The following is a 25,626-nucleotide window of genomic DNA, read 5'->3' on the forward strand; positions in this document are numbered from 1 at the left end:
ATCATCTCAAAAGGACATATTGTGTTCAGTATAGTACCTGGAAAATACTCAATAAATAATAACTATTATTATTACTTATTCACAGTATATTTGTAAAGAAAAATTGCAAGGTGAAGAGGATTACCTGGAGGGCAATAACCAAAATGGTATTAATATTTGCTGCTGATTGATATATTTATGGACAATTCTTTTCTACTTCATTACACTTTCAGTATATATATTCCTTTATAACAAGGTTTAAAAATTAAGTCCCATGGTTTGATGGAAATTTGGAAAAGGTTAACATTTATAACCGATTATACTACAGCATTAATGAAATATTAAGTTTATTATACAGATGATGTGACAGAATATACATTTACCTTTTTTACTTAATACTAAAAAACATTTTTAAAGTGTAGCCAATGTCAATTTAACATTCAGATATAAAGTCAAATGTTTACTATAATCTTAACATTTTGACCGACTAAAACTAAAAATATTTAATTTTTAAATTAAAAAAATCCCACACCAAAGTCCCAAAGGTGCCTTTCATGTTTAAGCTTTAATTAGCAACCACTTTGGTCTCTGACACATATTACGCAGATATTGAAGTGTTAATATTACTGCAGCTTGATTACAAAAGGCAATGATTAATTTTAAAGCAGACAAAAAAGATATGCGCTGATTACAAAGGAATGATTAAGGCGAATGTCAGACATTGCACATTTATAGCAGTCTTTCCCATAGTCAAAGCATAAGACTTTGCAAAAGTTTATATTTAGAATCACGGACACTTTGTACTTTATAATTCTGGGTTTGCGCCTTGGCTGTAGATCACCTCAATTCCAAGCACGACCTAACACCCTTGGGCCACGTGGCCAGAGCAAACACTACGGAAACAAAGCAAGACACGTGAACGCAGAATGGACCCAAAGAGACGCCGTAGTTTCAGTTCCCATTGGGTCAGGCTGACCCGAGGCGCGGGCCGCCGCCTTCCAGAAGGTCTCCAGCCCGCGGCATTGGTACGAGTGCAGCTCTTGCTAAAAGAGAACACTTTGAGGACCTTCTCCCTAAAAAAAGAGCGGACTTAGAGGAACAGGCCGACCACAGAAAGGGCTGCTGCCCAGACCGCTCCGAAGCCGGGGCCTCAGGGCCTCCATTTTTATTTGCCTCCAGAAAGAGAAAGAAAACCCCCACGGGGGCCGCGCGCGGCCTTGGCTGAGGGGAGCTGCCTTCAGCCAGGGGAAGGCAGTTTGAGACAGGTCCCAGGAGGAACATGGGCACTGGGGAGGGAAAAAAGCGGGTTTGTCTGTCATAATAGAGGCTAGAGTCCAGCAGCGCGGTCCCAGGTGCCCGCGCCTCGGGGCCCTCCTCCTCCCGCGTGGGGCCCGGGCAGGGGCCTGGGGGCTGGCGCCGACCTGGGGATAGTCCTGGAGTAATCTTTCTTCTTCATTGTACTTTCCAGGATCCTCAGACTCGGTGATAAAATATTTAAGGGCGAAAAAGATGAGTCTGGAGTCCTTGTTTCAGCACATCATCTTCTCCGAGCGCCGGGCGGAGGAGAGTCGCCGTCTGATGCGAGAAGGTTGGGCTTTTGCTTGGGGTCTCTTGTCTCTCGAGTTGGGGGCTTGGAGCAGAAACAAATGCCCGAGGCAGGGGGCAGAGCAGTGAGGGGAGTCGAGGGAAGGACAGCTGAAAGATGTCTTACCCCAGGCCCCAGAAGTCGGGACTCTGGAAAGATGCATGTGTTTAAGCATTTAATTTGTATTACAGTAAGGTCGGAAATAAACGGATGTCGTGAAAAAATTAAGAAAGCAACAGAGAAGCTGAATGAAGAGAAAATCAAGTTGGAATCTAAGGTATTGACGTACTGAACATGCTCATTATCACCCGAACAAGTCTGTTTTCAGTTGACTTTTTGAGGATATTTTACTGTTTAAGTAGATGTCCTTCAGTTATGAAGCAGTCTGCGTAATTCCATGATGCCGGGTAATATTTAAAATTCTGAATCCGGTGACATCTTCCATCCTAACATGAATTTGTCCTAAAGAACCCAGTTTGAATAATGAAGAATTCTTTGTCCGTGTTGTGGGGGTGGTTACCGTTTTAAAAGAGCACAATGTGATTGGAAAAAGAATTGTTCAGTAAGTAGTTGATGCCAGATACAAATTTTGAATAGTAAATAATTTAAGCGTACTATGTTGATGTTACAATTGAATGTAACTTTCAGATGAGTCTCGGCCTTTTTCAGTTCTCTGCCTCATTTTGGACATGTCTTTAATCCAAAAGGATAATTTTTCCACTAGCATTTCACTCTTTTCTGCAACACTTGTAAAGTTTTGTTATTTTAAATAGAAGCAAGGGAATCTGATGGCTCCTTGAAGGAGGATTTTGAAGTGTGGGTAGAATTTCGGAGAGGCAAAGAGAAGTGGTAGGGGAAAAGCACTTGGGGCAGGGGGAGAATGTGAACAAAAGGGACACATGGCCAAGAAATATAGGGAGAGAAATCTCCCAAAGCAGAGGGCTGATATCTGGGAATAGGAGGAAACTGTTGCAGGTTTTTGATCAGGGAATGGTGTGGTAAAAGCAGTTTTAGAAAGATCTCTCTGAGCTCTGGGAGAATGGGAGCTAAGAACATCATCCAAATATGTCACAGTGAAGGCCTCTCTATGGGTGGGGGAGTGGACAGTTATACAAAAATATTTATTCAGCTCTAAAGATAAACTGTGTAAGCAGTGTGCAATGGGAAATCTGTTTGAGGAAGTCTGTTTGCTAAAATAAGTCAAGTAGAGTTACCACTGTGAGAAATTCCTAGTTCTCTTTTTGGATAGAATAATCACAGATTCTTTCTCCACCTGGCAGGCTTCTTGTGTTCTTCCTTCCAAGTCTTATTCAGAGGTCACCTGTGAGCCCTCCCTTGTACATCTTGAAAAACTTTTTATTGTAGCCTTCAGGGTACCATCTTACAATTAAACAGAAATGTATACTTGTGTTTGTATCCCTTACTCTTTTGTGAGCAGTGCATTTGGAATTTTTTTCTTAACCATCTTTTATTCCCACAGTCTGTATTCAGTACCCAGCACAGAGTATACATTAGTGTTTTGAATGAGTTAATGAGCACTAATAGTGTGATAATAGGGAGAGTGCTGTCTTTTAAATAGAATTTGGAAATGTTACTCAGTGAGACCCTCGGTCCTTTTTTATCTGTAAGTAGCAGATAAACTAGCTGCTTGCAGCAGTGCTGAAGCTGATGGCATGGGCAAAGTATTAAGAATGTCATGATATAGCTTACATTTTTTTTTAAAGAAGAATTAAGATATTTTGAGGATTGGTAACTAGAAGCTAATAGAAGTAATAGGCAAAACATTCAATTAGGTAATGCATAACTAACACTTATTAAGCACTTTCTGTATGCTGTGCACGGTTCTGAATGCTTCCCTTGTATTAACCCCGTTAGTCCTGCCAGGAATCCTGTGATGAGACACCATCATGAATCTTTTTAGGGGAGGAAAATGAGAAGTTAAATGGTAAATAATTTAAAAACAAACTACAATAATGAAGGTAACAGTTGAGTAATGACAGCATAGTTTATTAAAACAGATTTTTTTGCACTCACCTTAAATGTTTTCTTCATGAAATTCACATGTAATAGTGTATCTGAAGTTTTTGCATCTAGTTTAGGGCAATATTTTTAAAAGGTCACTTATGTAAGTTTTTGTACAAATATACTTTTCCTGGATTGGTGAAGGTATTGACTTGACAGATAACAAATGTTAAAAAAAAAAAGGTTAACTCTTGTAATAGCTTCTTTAGAAAAAATACGTTTAATCTTTGTAATATTTTCTTGATTAGCAGCCTATTTTTTTGCTGAAAATGGAAACGTAATTTGTTAGATACAAATAAATACATTAAAAAGTTAACTCATATATTTATACTTGAGAGAAGACAGAGCAAATCCCCAGCATTGTTTAGAAACATTTGCTGAAATTACTAATTAATATGGGCTCATAAATACACATTGGTTTTTAATCAGCTCGTATGTGTGGGTAATAATACAACTGTCTTTTTACCAATAAAATTAACAGATGAGGTTGACAGTTCATATAGTACTAATTTGTAATTGAAATAATTTGATGTATAATATAGTCAGCATGGGGGGGTGTATGTATATGTGTATAAAGATTTTAAAAGTGGAGACACAATTACAATGTAAATGACTAATGAGAAGAACTGAAGAAGTAATCATAAATTGATTTCTTGTTTCTTTTATTCTCAGAGTTAATTATATGTCTGCCAATAACAATGAAAATATATTTCCTTGAAGATTTGACTTGGTATTTATTGACCAATTTATCAAGTAGAAGCAGCATGAGAGAAACTAGGACATAATTTGAATAGGCTAGTGCTTGAGCTATTTGCACAGCAATACATTCAGAAAATATTTTGGGCATTTATTTTGGAAATTGCTTGTGGTCAAAAAATATATTGAGGAAGTACAGTATTCATTTTTTTCTGTTCTGTAAAACCCAGGTAGCATGTAATTAGAACTTGAATGATAGCATTTGCCTTTCAGAGCTCAATGAGTCCTTTAAAATATATGATTGCTAAAGTCTCAGATTATATAGTATGAGTACTTTGTGAATTGGAGAGCTACAGTATGCCTGGTTAGGTTTGGTAATGTGAAAACAGGAAGACAAGAACATGCCCTGGATTTGCATTAATGCTTACCAGTATACCTAAACTTCTGATCCTCAAGGAAAGGTTTTATAGTATCGATGACAGAAAAAATCAAAATTAAAGACTCGCAGAACATTTATTGTTTCTTGTAAGCATCTAAAAGAGTTTTTTCCTTTCAAAAACTAGTGTATAGTTAAAATGGGGGCATTTAATCTTTATAAACTTGTTGCATAAAACCATACTCCCTCAAGAGGAAGTAAATGGAGGAAAATCTTAGGCTGTTTTCTTTTTCTTTTCTCCTAATTTTAACTTAACTGCATAAACATAACACCAATGAAGTAATATTCCATGAATTTTTAAAGGAAAGTGATGAAATAAACAAGTAAGGGAGGAGGGTATAGCTGAAGTGGTAGAGGGCATGCTTAGCATATACAAGGTTCTGGATTCAATCCCCAGTACCTCCTCTAAAAAAACAAATCAAAACAGCAACAACAAATAACTAAGTAAACTTAATTACCTTGCCCCTAAAAAATTTTTTTTAAAAAGTTAATAAGTGTATGAAAAATAAATAAACAAGTAACTTAAGGTGGCTTTATTTACTTCTTTACTTCAAAATATACACATTCCTTTTTTTTTAATTGATAAAAGTTAGGAACCCTCCCAGAACAGCAGGTAAAGTCAAATCCATTAGTACTCTATTACCTAATTTGAGGAAGAACAAAAATCATAAATTGTTATAATTTATAATAACAGAGTTTTGTAACTGAGATTTTTTTTTCCTGTTTTTAAAACTTTAATCAAGGAAAACTTTATATCCTACTTTAATTCTGTTGTTGATTAAAAGTTGCCTAAAAACATAGGTAAGAGAAAGGCATTTTTCCTCTCTAACATTCATTTAAATAATAGTACATGTGAATTATTTAGTCTTAATTTTAGAAAATAAAGTGGAAATTCACTTTATCCAATTTAATACATACCTATAGTTCTAGTAATTGTGACCAAGACTTTTTTGAGGGTAGTTTCACTTAATTGCTTGCAGTCTCTGTGACTTTTTCATGTGAAATTTTTTTCATGTGAAATTCCTTTAAGCCAAATCACTCCTATCTTGAGTATGTACAGCTGATATTTTTAAAGTTGTAATACAGCAGTTTAGGAATATTGCCCCTTTTACATTCACCTTGGTCAGATGTACAGTTCCATAGCCAGTCAATATATATCTGAATCTGGAGTCTGTCCTTTGGAAGATTTTTCTTTCACACCCAAGATACCTCATAGTTGGGGGTTCAGTGGATGTCCTCTTCGCTCCCTGGTCCTGCTTCCAGGACGTTATTTCTCCACTTGCTTGTGATAGTTAATGCTATATCGTGGACTCTACCAACTGTTCGCCTCCTCTTCTGTCATCCTGCTAACTCACTGGATACTCTCCCTTGTTCTTTAGAATTTGGCATCTGGCTCCCAGGCTTCCGTTCTGTCTCAGCTCTTGCCATCATCTTGGGTAATGTCGTCTGTATGTGATGTTCAGTTATAACTCTGGCATATTAGTTTTTTGGTCTCCGCATTTTCAATGACCTTTTTCTTCATTCTGCTTCATCCACCTATTTCCATGATCATACTCTGGGTGAACCAATTTTTTGCTACAATGCCAGCACTCAGTCAGTTGCGGGAGAGATTGGATTCAGTATACACATATGTGGATGTTAGCCTCAGCCTCAACCGAGAACTCCACTCTGCCTGGAATTCTGCTGCATTTCTCTTTCTCACTCTCTGCAGTGACTATTTTAAACCTTCACTCTTCTCATATATTTTATCCTCTCTTCTGAACTACTTAACTCTCAGGTGATAACTTTGCCTTTTATTTCAAATAGAAAATAGAAATCATTCAAAAGAAAATTTTTTTTATTCCCACCTATAGATCTCTAAATCTACCTAAGTGAAAACTCTTCCTCTCCCCTTTTATTCCTGTTATGGAGGAGGTACTGTTTTTTCTGACAATGGACAATTCCTCCACCTATGCTTCAAGGTCTGTCATCTGCATCACCATTATTATCATCAGCATCATAATAACTAGTATTGTTTTTATACGTATTAGCAGGAAGGGACCTATTGAGAGAGGCTGAAGATAAAGACTAGAGAAGGAGGATAGAAGGTGGAAGGAGGATGGGATCCAGAGCATAAAGTAAGAATTAGCCTTAGGCAAGAGGAGGGGTACCTATTCTGCTGTGAAAACTAAACATAATAGGTACCATTTAGTAAATATTACGTATCGGTCCTTATGCTAAGGATTATACAAACATCTCAGTTAATTCTAACAAAAACCCTATGAGATTGGTAGTAGTATTCTCATTCATTTGAGAAAAATCAAGACTCAGAAATTTAACTTTCATTAAGTCACATCAGTGGTAAGTGATAGATCTCAGGCTTGACTCTCTATTGGGTTAACTAGAGAGCCCTTGCTCTTAACAACTATAGTACAGTATAAAAGGAAGGAATAAGGAAAGAATGAAAGTATAGAAAAGTTTGAAGACTTAGTAACAGGAAACCGAAGGCATAATTCACATAGTCTCCTAGCTTTATTATTTCCAACAAATTTGATGAATATGTTTTATATGTGTTTAATGAAGTTATTAATGTTTCATTTTGTTGTTCCTCTGCTTTACCAGTTGGATGACCTTTGCAAGCAAGGTAGTGCCTTGAGTTTGGAAAAGTTTCTCTGTAATCATTGCTAAAGATCCGTATCAGTCAGGCAGCAGTTTAGGATGAATAATATATAGCCTTTGCCTTTGAGGGACTTAGAGTCAAATCAGAGGTATTACCCCTTGTTAGAGATGAGGCTCTGTCAGTGTAAGGTGCTCTTGATTGCAGGTCATAGAAATTCAGTTCAAAAATGCCTTAAATGATATTGGGAAACAGTTGACGTATACTTGAAAACGTAACATTTGATTTAATAGTGACATCAGTTGGAATTGCGTCAGGTTACTTATAACAAAAATCCAGCCACAGTGGCTTTACCAAATATAGAGATTTATTTTTCCTCATATAATGGGTGGTCTGGAGGTTGGCAATCCAAGGCCATTTATTAAAGCTGCTCAAAGAAATCCTAAAAGACCCCAGCACATTCTATCTTTCTGCTCTACCATCCTTAGCATGTGGCTTTCACCCTCGTAGTAACAGGTGCTGCCCCATCCCTGGTCATAATATCTGAATTCTAGCTGGAAAAAGATGAAAGGATGAAAATCAAAAGATATCTTCTCATACGGTTTTATCAGTGTTTTTGTGGAAGGGACGTCCTCTTCAAGGACTTGGGCCTGCATCTCAAAGATTACAATTTTGTCAGATGGTCAACCCTAGAAATGGAATCTGGGAATATTTATAATTGGATACATTACTGCTGTGAACAAGATTGGAATTTTATTAGTAAAGAAGACTGGTAGAATGGCTGGTTGTCTTTGTGTTCCCCAAATTGTTATCAGCAATCCCTACAGTCAGATGCTTGCTTGTTTAAAATCAGGGAGAGGGAGAAAGAAGTTTCCAGAAGCTTTCTCTGAAAAGTGTTGTTCTAGTCAGATACCTTCTTTCATGTCATTTTCATAAATTGTGACATTTGACTATCCCTGAACCGATAACTGTGATCAAAGGGTAGTAATTTCTCTCACATTCAGTGGGCTGTCTAGGGATGGTGCAAGTTTCCAAAAAAATAATTAACTTGTTACCAAGGAAAGGAGGAACGTGCATTAGGAAGACAACCACAGTATCTCCAACAAAGGTTTTAGTGGTTAAACCAGAATGGCCATGTGGAGAGTTCCTGTAATATTTCATGTTAATTATTGATTATTGTTTAATTTGAGTATGATTTATAATACATAATGGATCATAATGCAGGTTTTTCCCCTCTAAGTTATCCCTCAGTCAAAAAGGAGTTGTTTTATGTCAGAGTCCTTGGAAAGCCTTTCATGTTATGAAATGCATGTTAAATTCCTTTATTTTGAACAAGAACTTAATTAATGGTAGTTGGGGATACTTGGAGAAATCACCTGGTTAAACTGATTAAAAAAAAAGTACACAAAGCCATATAACCAATTTAGTTATTATTCCTGGGAATATGGCCTCAGAATTCTACATGCTAGGTATCATTGTAAAAAAGCCACTTAATGATGATGTAAAAAAATTCATAAATAACTGAAACATAATATTGTGATAAAAAAAACCTATGAAAGGTACATAAGTATGATCCCATTTAAAAACACACAGAACAATAATACATCTTATGAGGGATTTATCCATATATAGTGGAAGTATAATGATGTGCATGAGAATGATAAATAGCACATCAAGTTAGTGATTATCTCTGATGGGAGTGGAAGATAAATGTAATCAGGGAAGGGTATACAGGGCACTTCAGCTGTGTAATGTTTTATTTCTTAAGCTGGGGGACATAGCTGTTAGGTTATTTTAAAAAATAAAGATACATTCTATAAGTTATTGAGCAATGGCTTTTAGTTCATTCAAAAGGTTGCAAAACTATCACTGTCTGATTCCAGAACATTTTCATCACCCCCAAAAGAAACCCTGTACCTGTACTAGTTACCCCTCCTTCCCCCTCAAGCCCCACCAGCCCTGGGTCACCACTAATCAGCTTTCTGCCTCTGGCCATTTCATGTGAGTGGAATTATACAATAATGGCCTTTTATGACTGTCTCCTTTCACTTAGCATGTTTTAGAGGTTCATCCATGTTGTGGCATGTGTCAGTACTTGATTACGTTTTATGGCTGAATAATACTCCATTGTATGGATGTACCACTTTTGTTTCCGCATTCATCAGTTGATGGGCGTTGACTTGTTTCTGCTTTTTAGCAACTATGAATGATGGTGCTGTGAAGATTTGTGTACAAGTTTTCGAATGAGCATATGTATCAATTCTCCTGGATCTTCCATCTAGGAGTAGAGTTTCTTGGTCATATGATAATTCCAGGTTTAACTTTTTGAGGAGATGTCAGACTGTTTCCATAGTGACAGCAGTGATTTACATTCTCACCAGCAATATATGAGGGTTCCAGTTTCCCTATGTCTTCACTTGTTATTTTCTGAGAGTTTTTGGTTGTTTTGTTAATTTTATAGCCATCTTAGTGGGTGTGAGGTAATATCTCATTGTGGTTTATATTTCTAGTTCCCTAATGAAATGAATGTTGAACATCTTTTCAGGTGCTTATTGGCCTTTTGGCACATCTATTCTTAACATGAGCTGCTTGATTAATGGTCATGTAATTGGTTACAATGCTTTTATGGAGGGGCTTTGTCTCTGAGAAGTAGTGATCTCTCTTCATATAAATAAAACTGAAATGATTATATTTCCAAATGAAATAAAAAATATTACATATAGCATTTATTGGACAACTTTTCCTAAACTTTGTTTTCATGATCTTAAGAAAATCTGAAGAATATTTCATGGTAATAGCACTTTAGAGCAAACTGTGTAACAGTATGCCAGATAGCCTTTCTATTTGCAAGTGCTTATAAATCACAAAAGTTGCACACTCCCTGGCTTGAGTCCACTAAGTAGAAAATCTGCTGCACTGTTTCTAATGGTAAAATCTACCAGGATGCCTCTATTCCCTTTTTTTTCTTTTTTGCAAAGAGCTACTCTAAATAAATTGTTTATCTTGAAATGTTAGAAATGTTTTGAACAGAAAAAATGCTTCCTTTCTAGGAACTGAGAAAATTGTCCTCTAATTAAAGACAGTAAGTTTGTGGCTCATATGCAAAAAGTATGCCATGAACATTTAGTTTGCTAGCCTTGTAAGACTATACAGCACAAAAGAATGCCTTTTAATAAATTTACCATTTGATTTGTGATTTCTTGGAAAATCAGTTAGCTGTGTTCTTCACTTCTGTTCATTCACTCAACATTCATTGAGCAACTCCTAAATCACACCAAGAGTAATTGGCAAATAAATTGTATAACAACTTTCTGCCTTAATTAGAAGGTTGACACCAAACAACTTCAACTGTATAAACCTAACTGTAAACTAAAAACTCTTGATGTTCTCATTTTTTAAATTGTGTAATTGCTTTTAATTTTCTTTATGTAATTCTATAAAGAAAGTCTTAACCACATTTGTCATGAATAATTATCTAAAACGTGGACAAATAGAGGAATTCACCAGATATCCTTTGAGTGTAGCAATGGTCACTTTGTAGTAGCCCACCTACCTTGAGATTATCTGTTTGGTAGGGTATGTATCTTTGCAATTCTTTATTATTATCATTTTTTTATTCTTTAATATACCAACCATTTTTGACCTCAGGGCCTTTGTGCTTGCTGTCTCCGTTGCCTGAAATGCTTCTTCCCTCACTGTTAGTGTTTTATACATATAGCTCACTCCTTTTAGCTCTCTCCCAGTAGGGTGGCCAAGCATTCTGCTAGAATGTGAGGCTTTCAGTTCAAACATTGGGACAGTCCCATGGAAATCTCAATGGTTGGTTACCATTGCTCAATTGCAGTTTTAGAGCTTTAGTTCTCAAAGTGGGATCTGTGATCCATAGGTGTTCCCAAGACTCTTACAGGAGCTCTGTGAGGTCAAGCTCTTTTCTTAATAATGCAAAGTTATTATTTGCCATTTTTCACTGTACTGATATGTACATCAGTGGTGCAAAGGCAACGGTGAGTAAAACTGTTGATACCTTAGTACAAATCAAGGCAGTGGTACAAACTACTAACAGTTACTATATTCTCCATTGGCACACACTCACAGTAAAAAACAAAACCCACCAGTTTTACTGTATGTCCTTGATTAAGGTATAAAAAATATTACTTTGTCCATTGTGTATATCTTTAATGTTGTATATGATGAAATGGGAAGTTCACATAAAGTACTTCTGTATTCCAAAATGTGGTGATTGTCTCAAGGGAGAGTATTTGTACAGTCATTTGAGTTGCAGTATGAACTACCTATTCTTTTTCTCGAACACCATTTTTACTTGAATCATTGACAGGTAAGTGTAGTTATTTAAACTTGAGCATTTGGCAAAATTTTCTCGAAAATAAAGGCAATAACCCTGACATTTCAAGGCAAATAACTGATATTATTATTATTATTGTTTTGTCAACGATAATATTCAACCTTTCAAACATTAGAATTTTGGATGACTTGAATTTGTCATCATAAGCTTAACAGTTTCACAGTACTTAAAGACTTTTCTGATGAATTTGTTGGTGATATTAATAAGTATTACTTTTTAATATCGTATTATGAAATGCATCAACATTTGGAGAATCTGAATAATTCAGTGAATATTTTCCAGATGACCAGGGCATAATGTTACAAAATTGTGCATATATAAAAGTTTCACTCAAAGCACAAGATAGACCAATGGTTTTTGTTGTAACAGAGGATGAAAGTTTATTGAAGTGGTTTCAGATCCCACATCACAAGTAACCTTTAAAGAACTACCACTTGATAAATTTGAGTGTAATATCAAATAATATGCATAATTATTCAGAAAGGATATTAAAATACCCCTCTCATTTCCAACTATTCATTTCCAACTGTACATCTGTATGAGGCCAGATGTGCAAAAAAAGTAATTGCAACTGTTCTTACTGTTTATTTTTAATATTATTTTTTATAAAAATATGTTTAACATACAGTGCGTTTATTATTGTTATTCCTAAATGAATTACATGTTTTCAGAGTTTTTCAGCTTTAATCTTTGATGCTGAAAATATTTATAGATATGACTTACAAAAATAATTAAACAAAAGTCCTCAGTAAGTTTTTAAGATTATGAAGTCTTAAAGATTGAAAGTTGTAAGACCAATAAGTTTGGGAATGGCTGCTGTAGAGTACCCTCCCTTAGCTCTCTCTATAAAATAATATCAGCCCCATCTCATCTCTGTCCTTTAACTTTGCTTTATTTTTCTTTGTAGCTCTTTTTTAAAAAAAAAAACCTTTTTTTAAAAGTTTAAAAATATTTTATTTGTTTATTATTGTATTACTTAATTATTTTTAGTTTGGCAGGAAGGGAGGTGATCAGGTTTGTTTATTTTTAGAGGAGGTACTGGGTATTGAACCTAGGACCTTGTGCATGCTAAGTATGTACTCTACCACTGAGCTGTACCCACTCCCCTTCTTTGTGGCTCTTAATTTCTCTTGCTGTATTTTATATTGATCTGTTTATTATTTGTCTCTCCCGAGTGGAATGTAAGCTTTACAAGGAATATATATTCATCTATTTTGTTCACTACTGTTATTCCCAGTATCTTGAACAGTGCCTGAATCACAGTGTGTGTTCAATAAATATTATTGGATGAGTAAATTAATATACTTTTTTTCTCTTAGAATTCTTTTTTTCTGTTTTTCTCTTCTGTAAATTCTGCATGGTTCATCTGTTGACTTTGCTACATGTTGGTGCATTTTCTTATGAGCTTTAAAATTTTATATTGTGAATGTATCTTTAGCAGGACTTTTCTTTCTTGAGAGTCCTACATACTCTCTTGATAAAAAAGATGTCCCTAAGGAGCAGTTTTACCCCTGCTGCCAGGACCTTGCAGATGTCACTTGTTCAGGGCCAGTTTTCATTTTAATTTTTGAGTTCAGGATTTCTGCACTGCATGGCTGAGAAACATTTGAATGTCATATTCATGAACAATTCAAGCTTGGGTTTGGAGTCTCTCGGGTATGACTCCTCTTCCACTGATGGCTCCATGGAGGCAGCTCACTTGTATGCTGCATCCCTAAGCCAGTAGATGGAGTTTTGTTATTCCACTTGCTTAGCTGGCATAGACACTTCTTTATTCCTAAATGTATCCAGTGAGCTCAGTTTCAGCTCTCTTTGGACTTGACTTTGGGTCTTATGTGGATATTTAAAACCCTAGTCCCTGTTGCCTATATCCAATCTCAAAGATATCCCTTGGGCTTGAGTTCTAGCAGAATGATTTCTGGCATGATGAGCTCTCTCTCTTGCTTTTGGCTTAAGTATGTAAATGATATATATTTTAAATTAGTTACATTTTATCCAGCATTTCTCTATCATTAAGCAGAAAGTGGGTCTTCCCATATTTGCTTAGATTGTCATTAACCAGAATTCTTCACTATAAAATTCCTTAATGCCTCAACTTCGTCATTCTTGAATTCCTATTTTTTATTTATCTTTTGGTCAATCTGTATAATTGTTCAAGTAATTTTTCAGGAAGAATATGTGCATAATGGATATTTTAAGTCCTTAATATCTGAAATTTCTTTCTGTTTTCACACTTGAATGAATACTTGTCTGTATACTGAATTCTTGACTCAACCCTGTTTTTAGAAAATTTTATAGATATAGCACTATTATCTTCTAGAATTTATTTATGAAGAAGAAAGGTATTAAAAGTAAGCCTGATTTTTTAAAATCCTTTTTAGGTAACCTGTTTTGTTTCTTTTTTCTTCCGTATTTGCTATAGAAATTTATCCTCATAATTCCAAATTTATGTGCAGATGTATCTATTGATTTTGTCTGAAACAAGGGTGAGCCTTCCATTTTAACCTTAACCATTATATTCTGGTTAGTTTTTCAAGTACCCTTGTTTCTTATAGCTTAGACTTACATTCTCTGTTCTCTGAATCTGTGGTCTCCTGATATTTGGTAGTTTTCGGCAGTCTTGGACAATTCTTTAATACTTCACATGACTTATTCCATCTTTTTTAGTTAGTCTGTTATTTAATACTCTGCAAATTTAAATTCTGTGTTGCCATCTTTTTTACATTCCTTTAATTTTCTGTCTTTATATCATCTTGTATTTTTACCTTATTCTCTTATGTCCTTACTTGATCTTGTTTTTTAGTGGATCCTCTTGAGGACGTCAGGTAGTTTAATTAACAAAAAAGACGTTTTTGTTCTCTGTAGTAAAATTATTATAGAGATATAGAGTACTCTTTAACTGAATTCTTTTAGGTAATTCTCTTTTTCTTTTCCGTTGCATCATTTTTTAAGAGTTTATGTTGTTATACTGTGAAAACTGTTCAGACTTACAGTTTGCCAACAGTAATAATATATAAATTGTTCTTTGTCCAATTTTTGCTTTCTCGAGTTCTTGAAGAATGAACTGTCTTCTTGAAACTAAAGCTGCTGTTTGACAAGTTGATGTGAATATTCCCAACCCAGTTTCTAGTGCTATTGTGGTTTACTTGACTGAGGTGTGATTTTTTTTCTTGCTTATGTGCCAGGTTTTCTTATGAGGAGGAAAATGTATGTTTTAAAGAATCTGTGATATTTTACAGTTCTTCCATTAAAAGCAGTACATGAAAAATCACTACCCTCAGCATTCCTTTGTTTTGCATCCTGAAGAAATAGGAAGATGCAGTGATAGGTAAGGTCAGGTCTGCTTCCTAAGAGGTCAGCTTGCACAGAAGTCATCTTATTTCATAGTAGCTCCCCAGCAAGAGTCTTTCAGATTGAGAAGCATCATTACAAAATGCTCTTGGCCTGGCAGTGCTTGTGCTTTGCTGCTTTTTCCCTAATCGGATTAATAGCTAGCTGAATCAGCAGTTCTCTAGGAATGGGAGTTTTATTTGAGGAAGAAAGGGAAGAAAAAAATTTTGGAGAATGGGGGTTTTTTGGAGAAGAGTAGGTTTAGATCGTCTGTGGAGTTAGGAACACCAGGTAGACTGAGAAAAGGTTAAATGGAATCCTGCCAAAGGCAAATTGGCTACTTACAGCTGTGCCTGTGGTCTCGGAGCTGCTGGGAGGGATTTCTCACCTAGCCTTGGTGCTTGTGTGGCTTTAGGAATTGTTATTGCCTGAACTAATATTTCAAGATAAGCCAAGGTAAGCTGAAAGGCTGCTTACCTCAGCTTCTTTGATTCAAACTAGTTTCATAGCTTTAAATATAGTCCAGTTTCTCTTGGTTAAAATTCCAATTAATTCCTCCCAAGAGAAGGTGGAAAAGAGGAAGGAATGGGAGATCTGTGACCACCACAGTGGGAAAATAGATCAGATTGTTCCTATAAATTACTCTTTTCCTCTCGTTATGAGCTCCTGCTCCTCTCAGCCTTTATTAAGAGTGCTTGTTCATGTCCCTACTGAAAGAGTGGATTATATTCCTGGGAAATTTTGAGGACCTTCTACCATTATATTTGGTAAACATGCAGTTTTTGTTTGTTTGTTTTTATTTTTTTGCAGAATTGAACTAGCTTTGTTGTTTTAACTCTTCATAAAAGTGATGCATGCTTATTGCAATATTCCAAGAATAGAGAAAGGCAAAAAGCAGACTGAAAACCACTGATAGTTATGGCGTATAGTTAACATTTTTATAGATTTTCTTTCAGAATTAAGTTCATGTATATTTTTCTTAAATGATTTGCTTGTTTCCATGTACTATATCCTGGATATATCAGTAAATACATATCTAAATAAGCAATATTTAATGGTAGCGTAGTGTTCTATTAACTAACTATACCCTATTTTAGTTAGCTGATTTTCTATCGATAATATTTACTATTACTATTAATAGTTACTATTATTAATATCACTGTGATGATAGTTTAGTTCATACATTTTTGTGGACTTATTTTTTTAGGATAAAGTTCTAGAAATTAAGTTACTATGTCAAGTAGATATAGTTGACATTTGAACAACAACTGCATGGGTCCACTTATGTGCAGATTCTTATCACTAAGTACTACAATACTGCATGATCCGGTTGACTGAATGCCCAGATTGGAACTGTGGATATGGAGAGCCAACTTTTTTTTTTTAACATTAGTTTTTTTTTTTTTTTTTAATTTATTTAATTTTTTTTTTGGTGGGGGAGGGAGGTAATTAGGTTTATTTATTTATTTATTTTAGAAGAGGTACTGGGGATTGAACCCAGGACCTAATGCATACTAAGCATGTACTCTACCACTTGAGTTATACCCTCCCCCCTCAACTGTAATGTTGTATGCAGATTTTTGACTGCACGAAGTATCGATGCCCCTAACCCCAGCATTGTTCAAAGATCAACAGTACTTTTAAAGCTTTTGATAATTTCTAAATTATCCTACAGAAAAGTTCCAGTTTATATTCCCACAATTTCACAACTTGTACAATAGAAATTAGTGATTTTTTTCAAATATAAGAAAAAGGGTATCTTTTATGGTTTTAATTTGAACTTTTTTGTTTACTTACATTTTTCATTTGTTCAAATTGCTCATATTTACTTTATGATTTGCCTAATCATACCCTTTTTCCTCTTTTTCTCATTGATTTCTAGCTTTTTATGTGTTATAGGTAATATCCTTTCTTTGTCATTTGTTGCTAATTTTATTATTTGTAGTTTGCTATTGTGTAATTTTTTTAGTCAAAATTTAGAATGTTTATGTTGCTAGAATTTTTAATCCTTTTGTTTGTTTGCTTCTGAAATTAATTGTTTAAACAATATCTTTTTCCAGTACTTTTATAGGTTTTTTTCTTTAATATTTTAAATAAAAATGATTCGCCATTTTCACCTGGGCAAATGTCACACATTGATTGGAAGCACCATTTTTATGATATAGCTTTATATATATCTGTGTATTTGTGTTTGTTTCTAGATATTTTTATATTAATCTATTAATCTGTTTGTTTTGGCACCAGTGTTCACTTAATTACATTAGCTTTAAAATATCTTTGACCTTCTGAAGGACAGTTTCTTTTTTCAGAGTTTTCCTGATTCTTTTCATATTTCTTTTTTTGTTTGTTTTCCTAGATAAATTTGAGATCATTTTGTCAAATTCCAACAAGGCAAAAGTGTTTGGGTCTTAATTAAGATTATACTAATTTCATGTGGTAATTGGGGAAGAATTAATATATTTACAACTCTGAATCTTCACACTCAGGTATACAGCATATCTTTCTATTTATTTATATCTTCTTTTGTGTTCCTTAGTAGAGGCTTTTTCATATAGGTCTCAGATAGTTCATGTTAAGTTTAATTGTGTTTTGTTTATTTTGTTTTTGCTGTTGTAAATGGGACCTTTTCCATGCTGTTTCCTACTTATGTTTGGTAACTAGAAAAGATACTAGTTTTTGGCATATATTTTGTTACTAGTCTTTTTATTGAACTCTTCTTTATTTCTAACAGCTTCTCGGTAGATTTTCTTGGATTTATTAGGTATGTAATAATCGCACTTGCCCAACCAAACAGGAGAGAGAGAATTGTATGCCAGCTTTTAAAATAATTATCTCTCGTTACTTTTCTTGACATATTGCATTAATAAGAAGTAGAACAAACCTAAATAGCAGTGGTCTTATCAGGCATCCTGATAATCCTTAAAGGGAAAATATGCAAGATCAACCAAGACATGACGGAGGTGAAGGGACAAACCATGAGGAATCTGGGGAAAGAGATTTCCAGGCAGAGAACAGCCCATGCACAGGCCTTGAGGAGATAGTGTGCCTGGTATGTTTGAGGAATAACAAGCAGGCCAGTGTGGCTGGAGAGGAGTGGATGAGGAGGAGACTGATAGAAGATAAGATCAGAAAGAGAATAAGGGAGTACAATCATGTAAAGTCTTGTAAGCCGTGGTAAGGATTACTAGTATTGAGCCTTCCTTGCTTACTATATTAGGATTACTGTGTCATAGTGAGTTACGCTTTAAGCATTGCATCTGTGGTTAAGAGATGTATTTATAACAACAAAAAAAGAAATGTATTTATAAAAAATAGATTTTTTAAAAGTTAATATCTGCAATTGATACAATATTCACTAATGTACTCTAGTGTTTAAATTTTTTTATCATAGTCATAACACATTCTTTCCCCAATTACTATGATCTTTTTTTTTAACATTTTTTATTGAGTTATAATCATTTTACAATGTTGTGTCAAATTCCAGTGTAGAGCACAATCTTTCAGTTATACATGAACATATATATATTCATTGTCACATTTTTCCTCTGTGAGCTACCGTAAGATCTTGTATATATTTCCTTGTGCTATACAGTATAATCTTGTTTATCTGTCCTACATTTTGAAATATCAGTCTGTCCCTTCCCACCCCCTGCCCCTTGGCAACCACAAGTTTGTATTCTATGTCTGTGAGTCTGTGTCTGTTCGTATTTATGTTTTTGCTTTTTTTTTTTTAGATTCTACATATGAGCGATCTCATATGGTATTTTCCTTTCTCTTTCTGGCTGGCTTCACTTAGAATGACATTCCCCAGGAACATCCATGTTGCTGAAAATGGCGTTACGTTGTTGGTTTTTATGGCTGAGTAGTATTCCATTGTGTAAATATACCACACCTTCTTTATCCAGTCATCTATTGATGGACATTTAGGCTGTTTCCATGTCTTGGCTATTGTAAATAGTGCTGCTATGAACACTGGGGTTCAGGTGTCATTTTGAAGTAGGATTCCTTCTGGATATATGCCCAGGAGTGGGATTCCTGGGTCATTTGGTAAGTCTATTCTTAGTCTTTTGAGGAATCTCCATACTGTTTTCCATAGTGGCTGCACCAAACTGCATTCCAACCAGCAGTGTAGGAGGGTTCCCTTTTCTCCACAGCCTCTCCAGCATTTGTCATTTGTGGACTTTTGAATGATGGCCATTCTGACTGGTGTGAGGTGATACCTCATTGTAGTTTTGATTTTCATTTCTCTGATAATCAGTGATAGTGAACATTTTTTCATGTGCCTATTGATCATTTATATGTTTTCCTTGGAGAATTGCTTGTTTAGGTCTTTTGCCCATTTTTGGATTGGGTTGTTTGTTTTTTCCTTATTAAGCTGTATGAGCAGCTTGTATATTCTGGAGGTCAAGCCTTTGTCGGTTTCATTTGCAAAAATTTTCTCCCATACCGTAGGTTGTCTTTTCATTTTACTTATGGTTTCCTTTGCTGTGCAGAAGCTTGTAAGTTTAACTAGGTCCCATTTGTTTATTCTTGCTTCTATTTCTATTGCTTGGGTAGACTGCCCTAGGAGAACATTTTTGAGATGTACATCAGATAATGTTTTGCCTATATTTTCTTCTAGGAGGTTTATTGTATCTTGTCTTATGTTTAAGTCTTTGATCCATTTTTGAGTTTATTTTTGCATATGATGTAAGGGAGTGTTCTAGCATCATTGATATACATGCTGCTGTTCAGTTTTCCTAACACCATTTGCTGAAGAGACTGTCTTTATTCCACTGTGTATTCTTGCCTCCTTTGTCGAAGATTAGTTAACCAAAAGTTTGTGGGTTCATTTCTGGGCTCTCTGTTCTGTTCCATTGGTCTATATGTCTGTTTGTACCAATACCATGCTGTCTTGATGACTGTAGCTCTGTAGTATTGTCTGAAGTCTGGAAGAGTTATTCCACCAGCCTCTTTCTTTTTCTTCAGTAATGCTTTGGCAATTCTAGGATCTTTTGTGGTTCCATATAAATTTTATTATGATTTGTTCTAGTTCTGTGAAATATGTCCTGGGTAATTTAATAGGGACTGCATTAAATCTGTAGATTGCCTTGGGCATTGTGACCATTTTAACAATATTGATTCTTCCAATCCAGGAGTATGGGATATCTTTCCATTTTTTAAAGTCTTCTTTAATTTTCTTCCATCAATGGTTTATAGTTTTCTGTGTATAATTCTTTAACCTCCTTGGTTAGATTTATTCCTAGGTATTTTATTATTTTGGGTGATATTTTAAAAGGGATTGTTTCTTTACTTTCTTTTTCTGTTGATTCATTGTTAGTGTAAAGAAATGCAACTGATTTTTGAACGTTAATCTTGTAACCTGCTACCCTGCTGAATTCTTCAATCAGCTCTAGTAGTTTTTGTGTGAACCTTTTAGGGTTTTCTGTATATAGTAACATGTCATCGGCATATAGTGACACTTTTACCTCTTCTTTTTCAATTTGATCCCTTTTATTTCTCTCTCTTGCCTGATTGCTGTGGCTAGGACTTCCAAGACAATGTTGAATAGGAGTGGTAATAGTAGGGAGCCTTGTCTTGTCCCAGATTTTAGTGGGAAGCTTTTGAGTTTTTCACTGTTGAGTACTATGCTGGCTGTAGGTTTGTCATATGTAGCTTTTATTATGTTGAGATATGTTCCCTCTGTTCCCACTTTGGCGAGAGTTTTTATCATAAATGGGTGTTGAATTTTATCAAATGCTTTTTCTGCATCTATTGAGATGATCATGTGGTTTTTGTCCTTTCTGTTGTTGATGTGATGTATTACATTGATTGATTTGCATATGTTGAACCAGCCTTGTGTCCCTGGGATGAACCCCACTTGGTCATGATGTATAATCTTTTTTATGTGTTGTTGGATTCTATTTGCTAATCTTTTGGTGAGGATTTTTGCATCTATGTTCATCAGTGATACTGGCCTATAATTCTCTTTTTTGGTAGTGTCTTTGCCTGGTTTTGGTATCAGGGTGATGGTGGCTTCATAGAATGAGTTTGGGAGTATTCCCTCCTTTTCAATCTTCTGAAAGAGTTTGAGAAGGACTGATATGAGTTCTTGTTTGTATGTTTGGTAGAATTCCCCAGTGAAGATGTCCGATCTTGGACTTTTATTTGTAGGGAGGTTTTTTATTGCTAATTCAACTTCATTTCTAGTGATCAGTTTGTTCACTATGACCTTAATGAATGTGAAATCTTCTTTTATTGTGCTTTCTTATGTAATGTTGCCTATTTTACTGTTGGGCTGAGCACTTAATCAGCAAAATGTCAGTTCCTAAAGGCTGAAATTTCTTTAAACAACAGCACCCACAATGAAGAGTAGCTTATACTTTGTACTATGCTTACTTGGACCCAAACATTAATTTAAAATCCTTAATCATTTTCAGTTTTCACGTTCTTCTGATAGAAAAATACTTAAAGGCGCCCAAGCAGCAAGAGTAGTGAAGAGTCACTAATCATGACTATACTGAAAACTGACCTAGTTGACCAGATAAGTTAGCTCACTGGGAAAACTATAATCTCTGTTGAAAAATCTAATATCCTAGGAGGAATAAAACAGGGAAAGGAAAAAAATCTTTATTGCTGAGAGGAGTAAAATTAACCAGAGTGCTGGCACTGTTGTAAGTTAAAATTTTCTAAAATAGAAATATTTTCTGACAAAGCTTGGCTATTTGATTCTAGAATATAACTTTAAGGCTGTATGCAAATATTTTCATTTCGTGTGTAGTCAGAGGAAGGAAACGAGAAAGAGAAATTCGTATTACTGCTCCTGGGAACTTTCCACCCTTTTCTTCTTATTGTTTGTAGCCCTTTGGGATCCCTGGGTAATTTAGCAGATATAGCCAGTAGTTTCTTAAGTTTTTATTTATCATGGATGCCCAAGTTACCATGGATATAAGATAGTGCCTCAATTCAAACCTGACTCACAGAGAGAAGTTCAAAATGTATTTTTAAACCCCACTTTTACATCTCTTCTAGTATCTTTCTAATTCTGATTCCTACCCATCACTTTTGCAACAAAGGGAAGGTGAGAGAGATTTCTAATGAGTAACGGTAATAATTTATTCTGTAAAATGACCTCATCTTGTAATCCTATCAATATCTTCAAGGTTATGTTTGGAATGTTCACACATCAGTAGGTCTGCTTTTCAAATGCAGGAATGTGAAAAGTAATTTAAAAGATAAGTTGTGATGATAGAAAGAACAAAAGGAACAATAAGAAACACAGTCTGCAAATAAGTGGCCCTGAAAAGCTATTTAATAGTAAAGAGTTAATAACTTATACTTTAGTAACCTATAATGAAAAAAATATGAAAACAAATATATGTATGTATATACATGAGCAAACTATTATGCTGTACACCAGAAATTGACACAACATTGTAAACTGACTATATTTCAATTTAAAAAAATGAAAAAAAAGAAAGACTTATCCTTGGTACAGAGAAGCTGGATGGATTTTAAGGCATTTGTCCCGTTAGTTCCATTAAAATACGGTGGTCTAATACTGTTTGACCTTATGTAGCTTCTGCAACCCTAACTTACTGCTGTCCTCAATTTGTGAGTCAGTGTATTAGAGACATTATTCTTTGTTGATCTTCCTATTGAGCTTTTCCAAAGTCCTGCTTCTTTCTCTATTACTCTCTTTCCCCTACTTGTCAATTCCTTTATGTATTAAATGTTTTCACCACACATCCTAAGTAAATTTAAAAATTAATGTTACTATAATCTTTCTGTAGTTATTGATGCTCTGGGACTTTTTAGATCTTGATTAAAAGAGGAAACTGTGTAAGTAAAAGATAAAGATAGAGTGTAAAATAGAAAGTGAGAATGAAGTTACAGAAATAATACGAATTAAAGCAAAGAAGTAGAAAAGACCTCAAAATGGATAACTTACATAGAATTTTGGGAAGAGGAAAGTTATAGCTCTACCCTTCTTATAAATCTTTTGAAAAGTTGTGTTACTTTCATCTGGGGTATATAGATTTCATTTTTTCAGGTTATGGTAAAATATTCCAATTAAATGCCAAGATGTCTAATAGCTCTTTAATAATTGTTATTTTAAGAAAGAAAACATGAACTCAGTGATAATTTTAGGCCTTAATGACAGCCAGAACAGAACACCTTAATTTCTAAGTCCTTAACATAAGACTTTTCTGAATTTGAGTAATAAATTTGCTTAAGTCTTCTTATAAAATTCCTTAGTTGATAATCTTTTCTCCATTTTTGATTTTCAACACAGTTTTGACTCTAGATCAGTGGTAGAAGCAGAATCAGAATTCAGAAATTTTGATTTTGAAAAGCATATTACCGAAATACCTAATTGGATTAAACCAAAATTTATTTCGTTAATATTTGGTCTGAAAGCATTTTTGTAGACATTCATGGTTATTGTCCATAATAGCAACTCAGAGTTAGGTATATACTGCAGGCAACCTTCTCTCAGTAAGTTCTGATGGACCTAGTATTTGGTAGTTTTTCTTTCTCTTAAACTGATATCCTTTTAACTTATACTGTTGTCAGAAACCAAAGTCCCTTTTTAGTTCCAAACATATCTTCTAATTACTTTAAAATAGTTCTGGTATTTCCATGTTAACATCATGATTTAGAAGCAAGAAAGTCAAACGACCTGAATTTTAGTCCTGAATTTGCACCTAATTAATTATTTAACCTTAAGGTTATATAATTCGTTTTCTTCTCATTTATATAATAAACACTAAATGGCTCAGAAGTATTTTCTTACTTAAAATAAATGTGATAAAATTCATGATCATCCTCTTGTTCACCATTGTTACCAATTTCTATGTGATTTTATAGATCAGGCCATATGTTTTCTAATTTTTGTCTTCTCAGACAGTAAAATACTAACTGCCCTATTCTCCCTTCCCCCAATTTTGAAAGTGTTTTCTGAATTCCTTTGATCATGTAGATGGCACCTCTCTAACTTTCTCTGTTAATGTCTTTCTTAAGATAGAGTTGATGAAATCATCATCAAGTGCTGAAGGTGTGGGCAGATGTGCTATGATATTTTATAAATTTAAGATCATATTTCCTGTTTATTTCAGCTGCTTTTTTTAATGCCAGTATTTCTAGGGCTTTTTAGCCATATCATTTCAAAATGTCTTTTAGGCCAACCCTTTGCCTCTGGATGAGACTATTCTCAAGCTCTTTACTATTCAATATCTTCTGGGACAGAAATTTCACAACCTGTCTCTCACCTTGAGGAGGTTCTTATAGCTAACATAAATCTTGCTTTCTGCAATTTAAGTTGAATTTATTTCCTTTTTCTTTTCTCTGTGGAGATGGGAACAGCCCCAAACTTGAAGTGATGCTTTCTTATGAGGGCCAGTGGTGGAAAGATTATTTCCAGTCTGGCTTCATTTTTAGCTTTTATATATTAAAGCTTCCTGATTTTCATTTCAGTATTTATGGTCTCAGGAGATGCTATTCTTTACAGCCCAAATGAAATAATAGTTACATGTCTAATAGTAATGTTTATTATATCTTCTGCTAGTTAGAACCAAATGAGGTACTAAAATAAAAAATGAGTTCTCAAAACCCATTTGAGGACTTCAGCAGGTTTGTGTTTTATTTGTTTTAACTATAGTCACAGGACTGAGTTTTTGTCTGTGGTTTGTGGATTTTATGTCATTATTTTATTAGTCATGTTATATACATGATTTATTCATCCATATCTTCCTTGTAAATGATGAGAATAAGAACTTGTTCTTTAAAACAAGCTAGACAGCTTGATTTCTAACTAGAAGCAGATTTCAGTGTGTTGTCAAAAGCTTCAGTACCTAAGCTACAAAATGTGCTAGGTATTAGAAAGGAAAAAGCTAACATGTTCTTTGTTCTTGAGGTGCCTATAGTCTTATTGGGGGAAAAGATTATAAAAATTGTACTTATAAAGCATTTATAAAATAGTATAATATAGAGTATATAAAGTAAGATGTTTAATGTGAATTTTATTTTGCGTTTTAAAGATTAATATAGAAAATGTTTATACTACACAGATCTGTTCTGTTAACTAAGGTACCCTAAAATGTCTAATTGTTTCATTCTGATTTCTTTTTTTTTTTTACTTTAAAGGTTCAGCAGTTTTCTGAAAAAGCCTTCCTCTTACAGCTTTTGAAAACTCATGAAAGTGCCTTAGAAAGACAGTGCAGTGAAATTACAAACCAAAGGAATATGCTTCTCCAAACCTTTGTAAGTCTCCAGCTACTTAGAAAACTCTAGTTCACTAACTGTGTCAAAAAGTATTTAAGTGTCAGAAAGTATTTAAATATACTTAGGTGTACTTTTAGAAAATTATTCATATGCATATTGGCATATAGTCCTGTTCAGATATGGAAAATTATTAAGTGCTATTTTAAACCAGTTGGTAAAGTGATATAGTTTGAAAGAATTTTATTGGCAGGATACAATATAGAAATTATTTGCAATTGTAATAAGCATAAAAGAAACAGTGAAACTGATTGGAATTGCTCAGGCTTCAAGACCTTGGTTTTAATGCTTTTGAAAGGCAGAGATGTTCACACTTTAGACATATTTATGGATGTGGGTGAAAAGATAGATTTTGTTTA

General features: G+C 34.5%; 1 protein-coding gene across 3 annotated transcripts in view; it reads left to right on the forward strand.

Moving 5' to 3' along the window:
• The first annotated feature begins 945 nt into the window (after nt 1-945).
• CCDC172 (coiled-coil domain containing 172) overlaps nt 946-25,626 on the forward strand; it is a 55,271-nt gene continuing 30,590 nt past the window's right edge. For all 3 annotated transcript variants that reach the window (XM_015235868.3, XM_072971969.1, XM_072971968.1), the window contains exons 1-4: nt 946-1,004; nt 1,448-1,567; nt 1,756-1,841; nt 25,133-25,249. In XM_015235868.3, coding sequence (XP_015091354.3) covers nt 1,489-1,567; nt 1,756-1,841; nt 25,133-25,249 — 282 coding nt within the window. In that variant the 5' untranslated portion in view covers nt 946-1,004; nt 1,448-1,488. The remainder of the gene's footprint in view (nt 1,005-1,447; nt 1,568-1,755; nt 1,842-25,132; nt 25,250-25,626) is intronic.

Source organism: Vicugna pacos, chromosome 11 (genome assembly GCF_048564905.1).
Source record: "Vicugna pacos chromosome 11, VicPac4, whole genome shotgun sequence".
NCBI classification, from domain to species: domain Eukaryota; kingdom Metazoa; phylum Chordata; class Mammalia; order Artiodactyla; family Camelidae; genus Vicugna; species Vicugna pacos.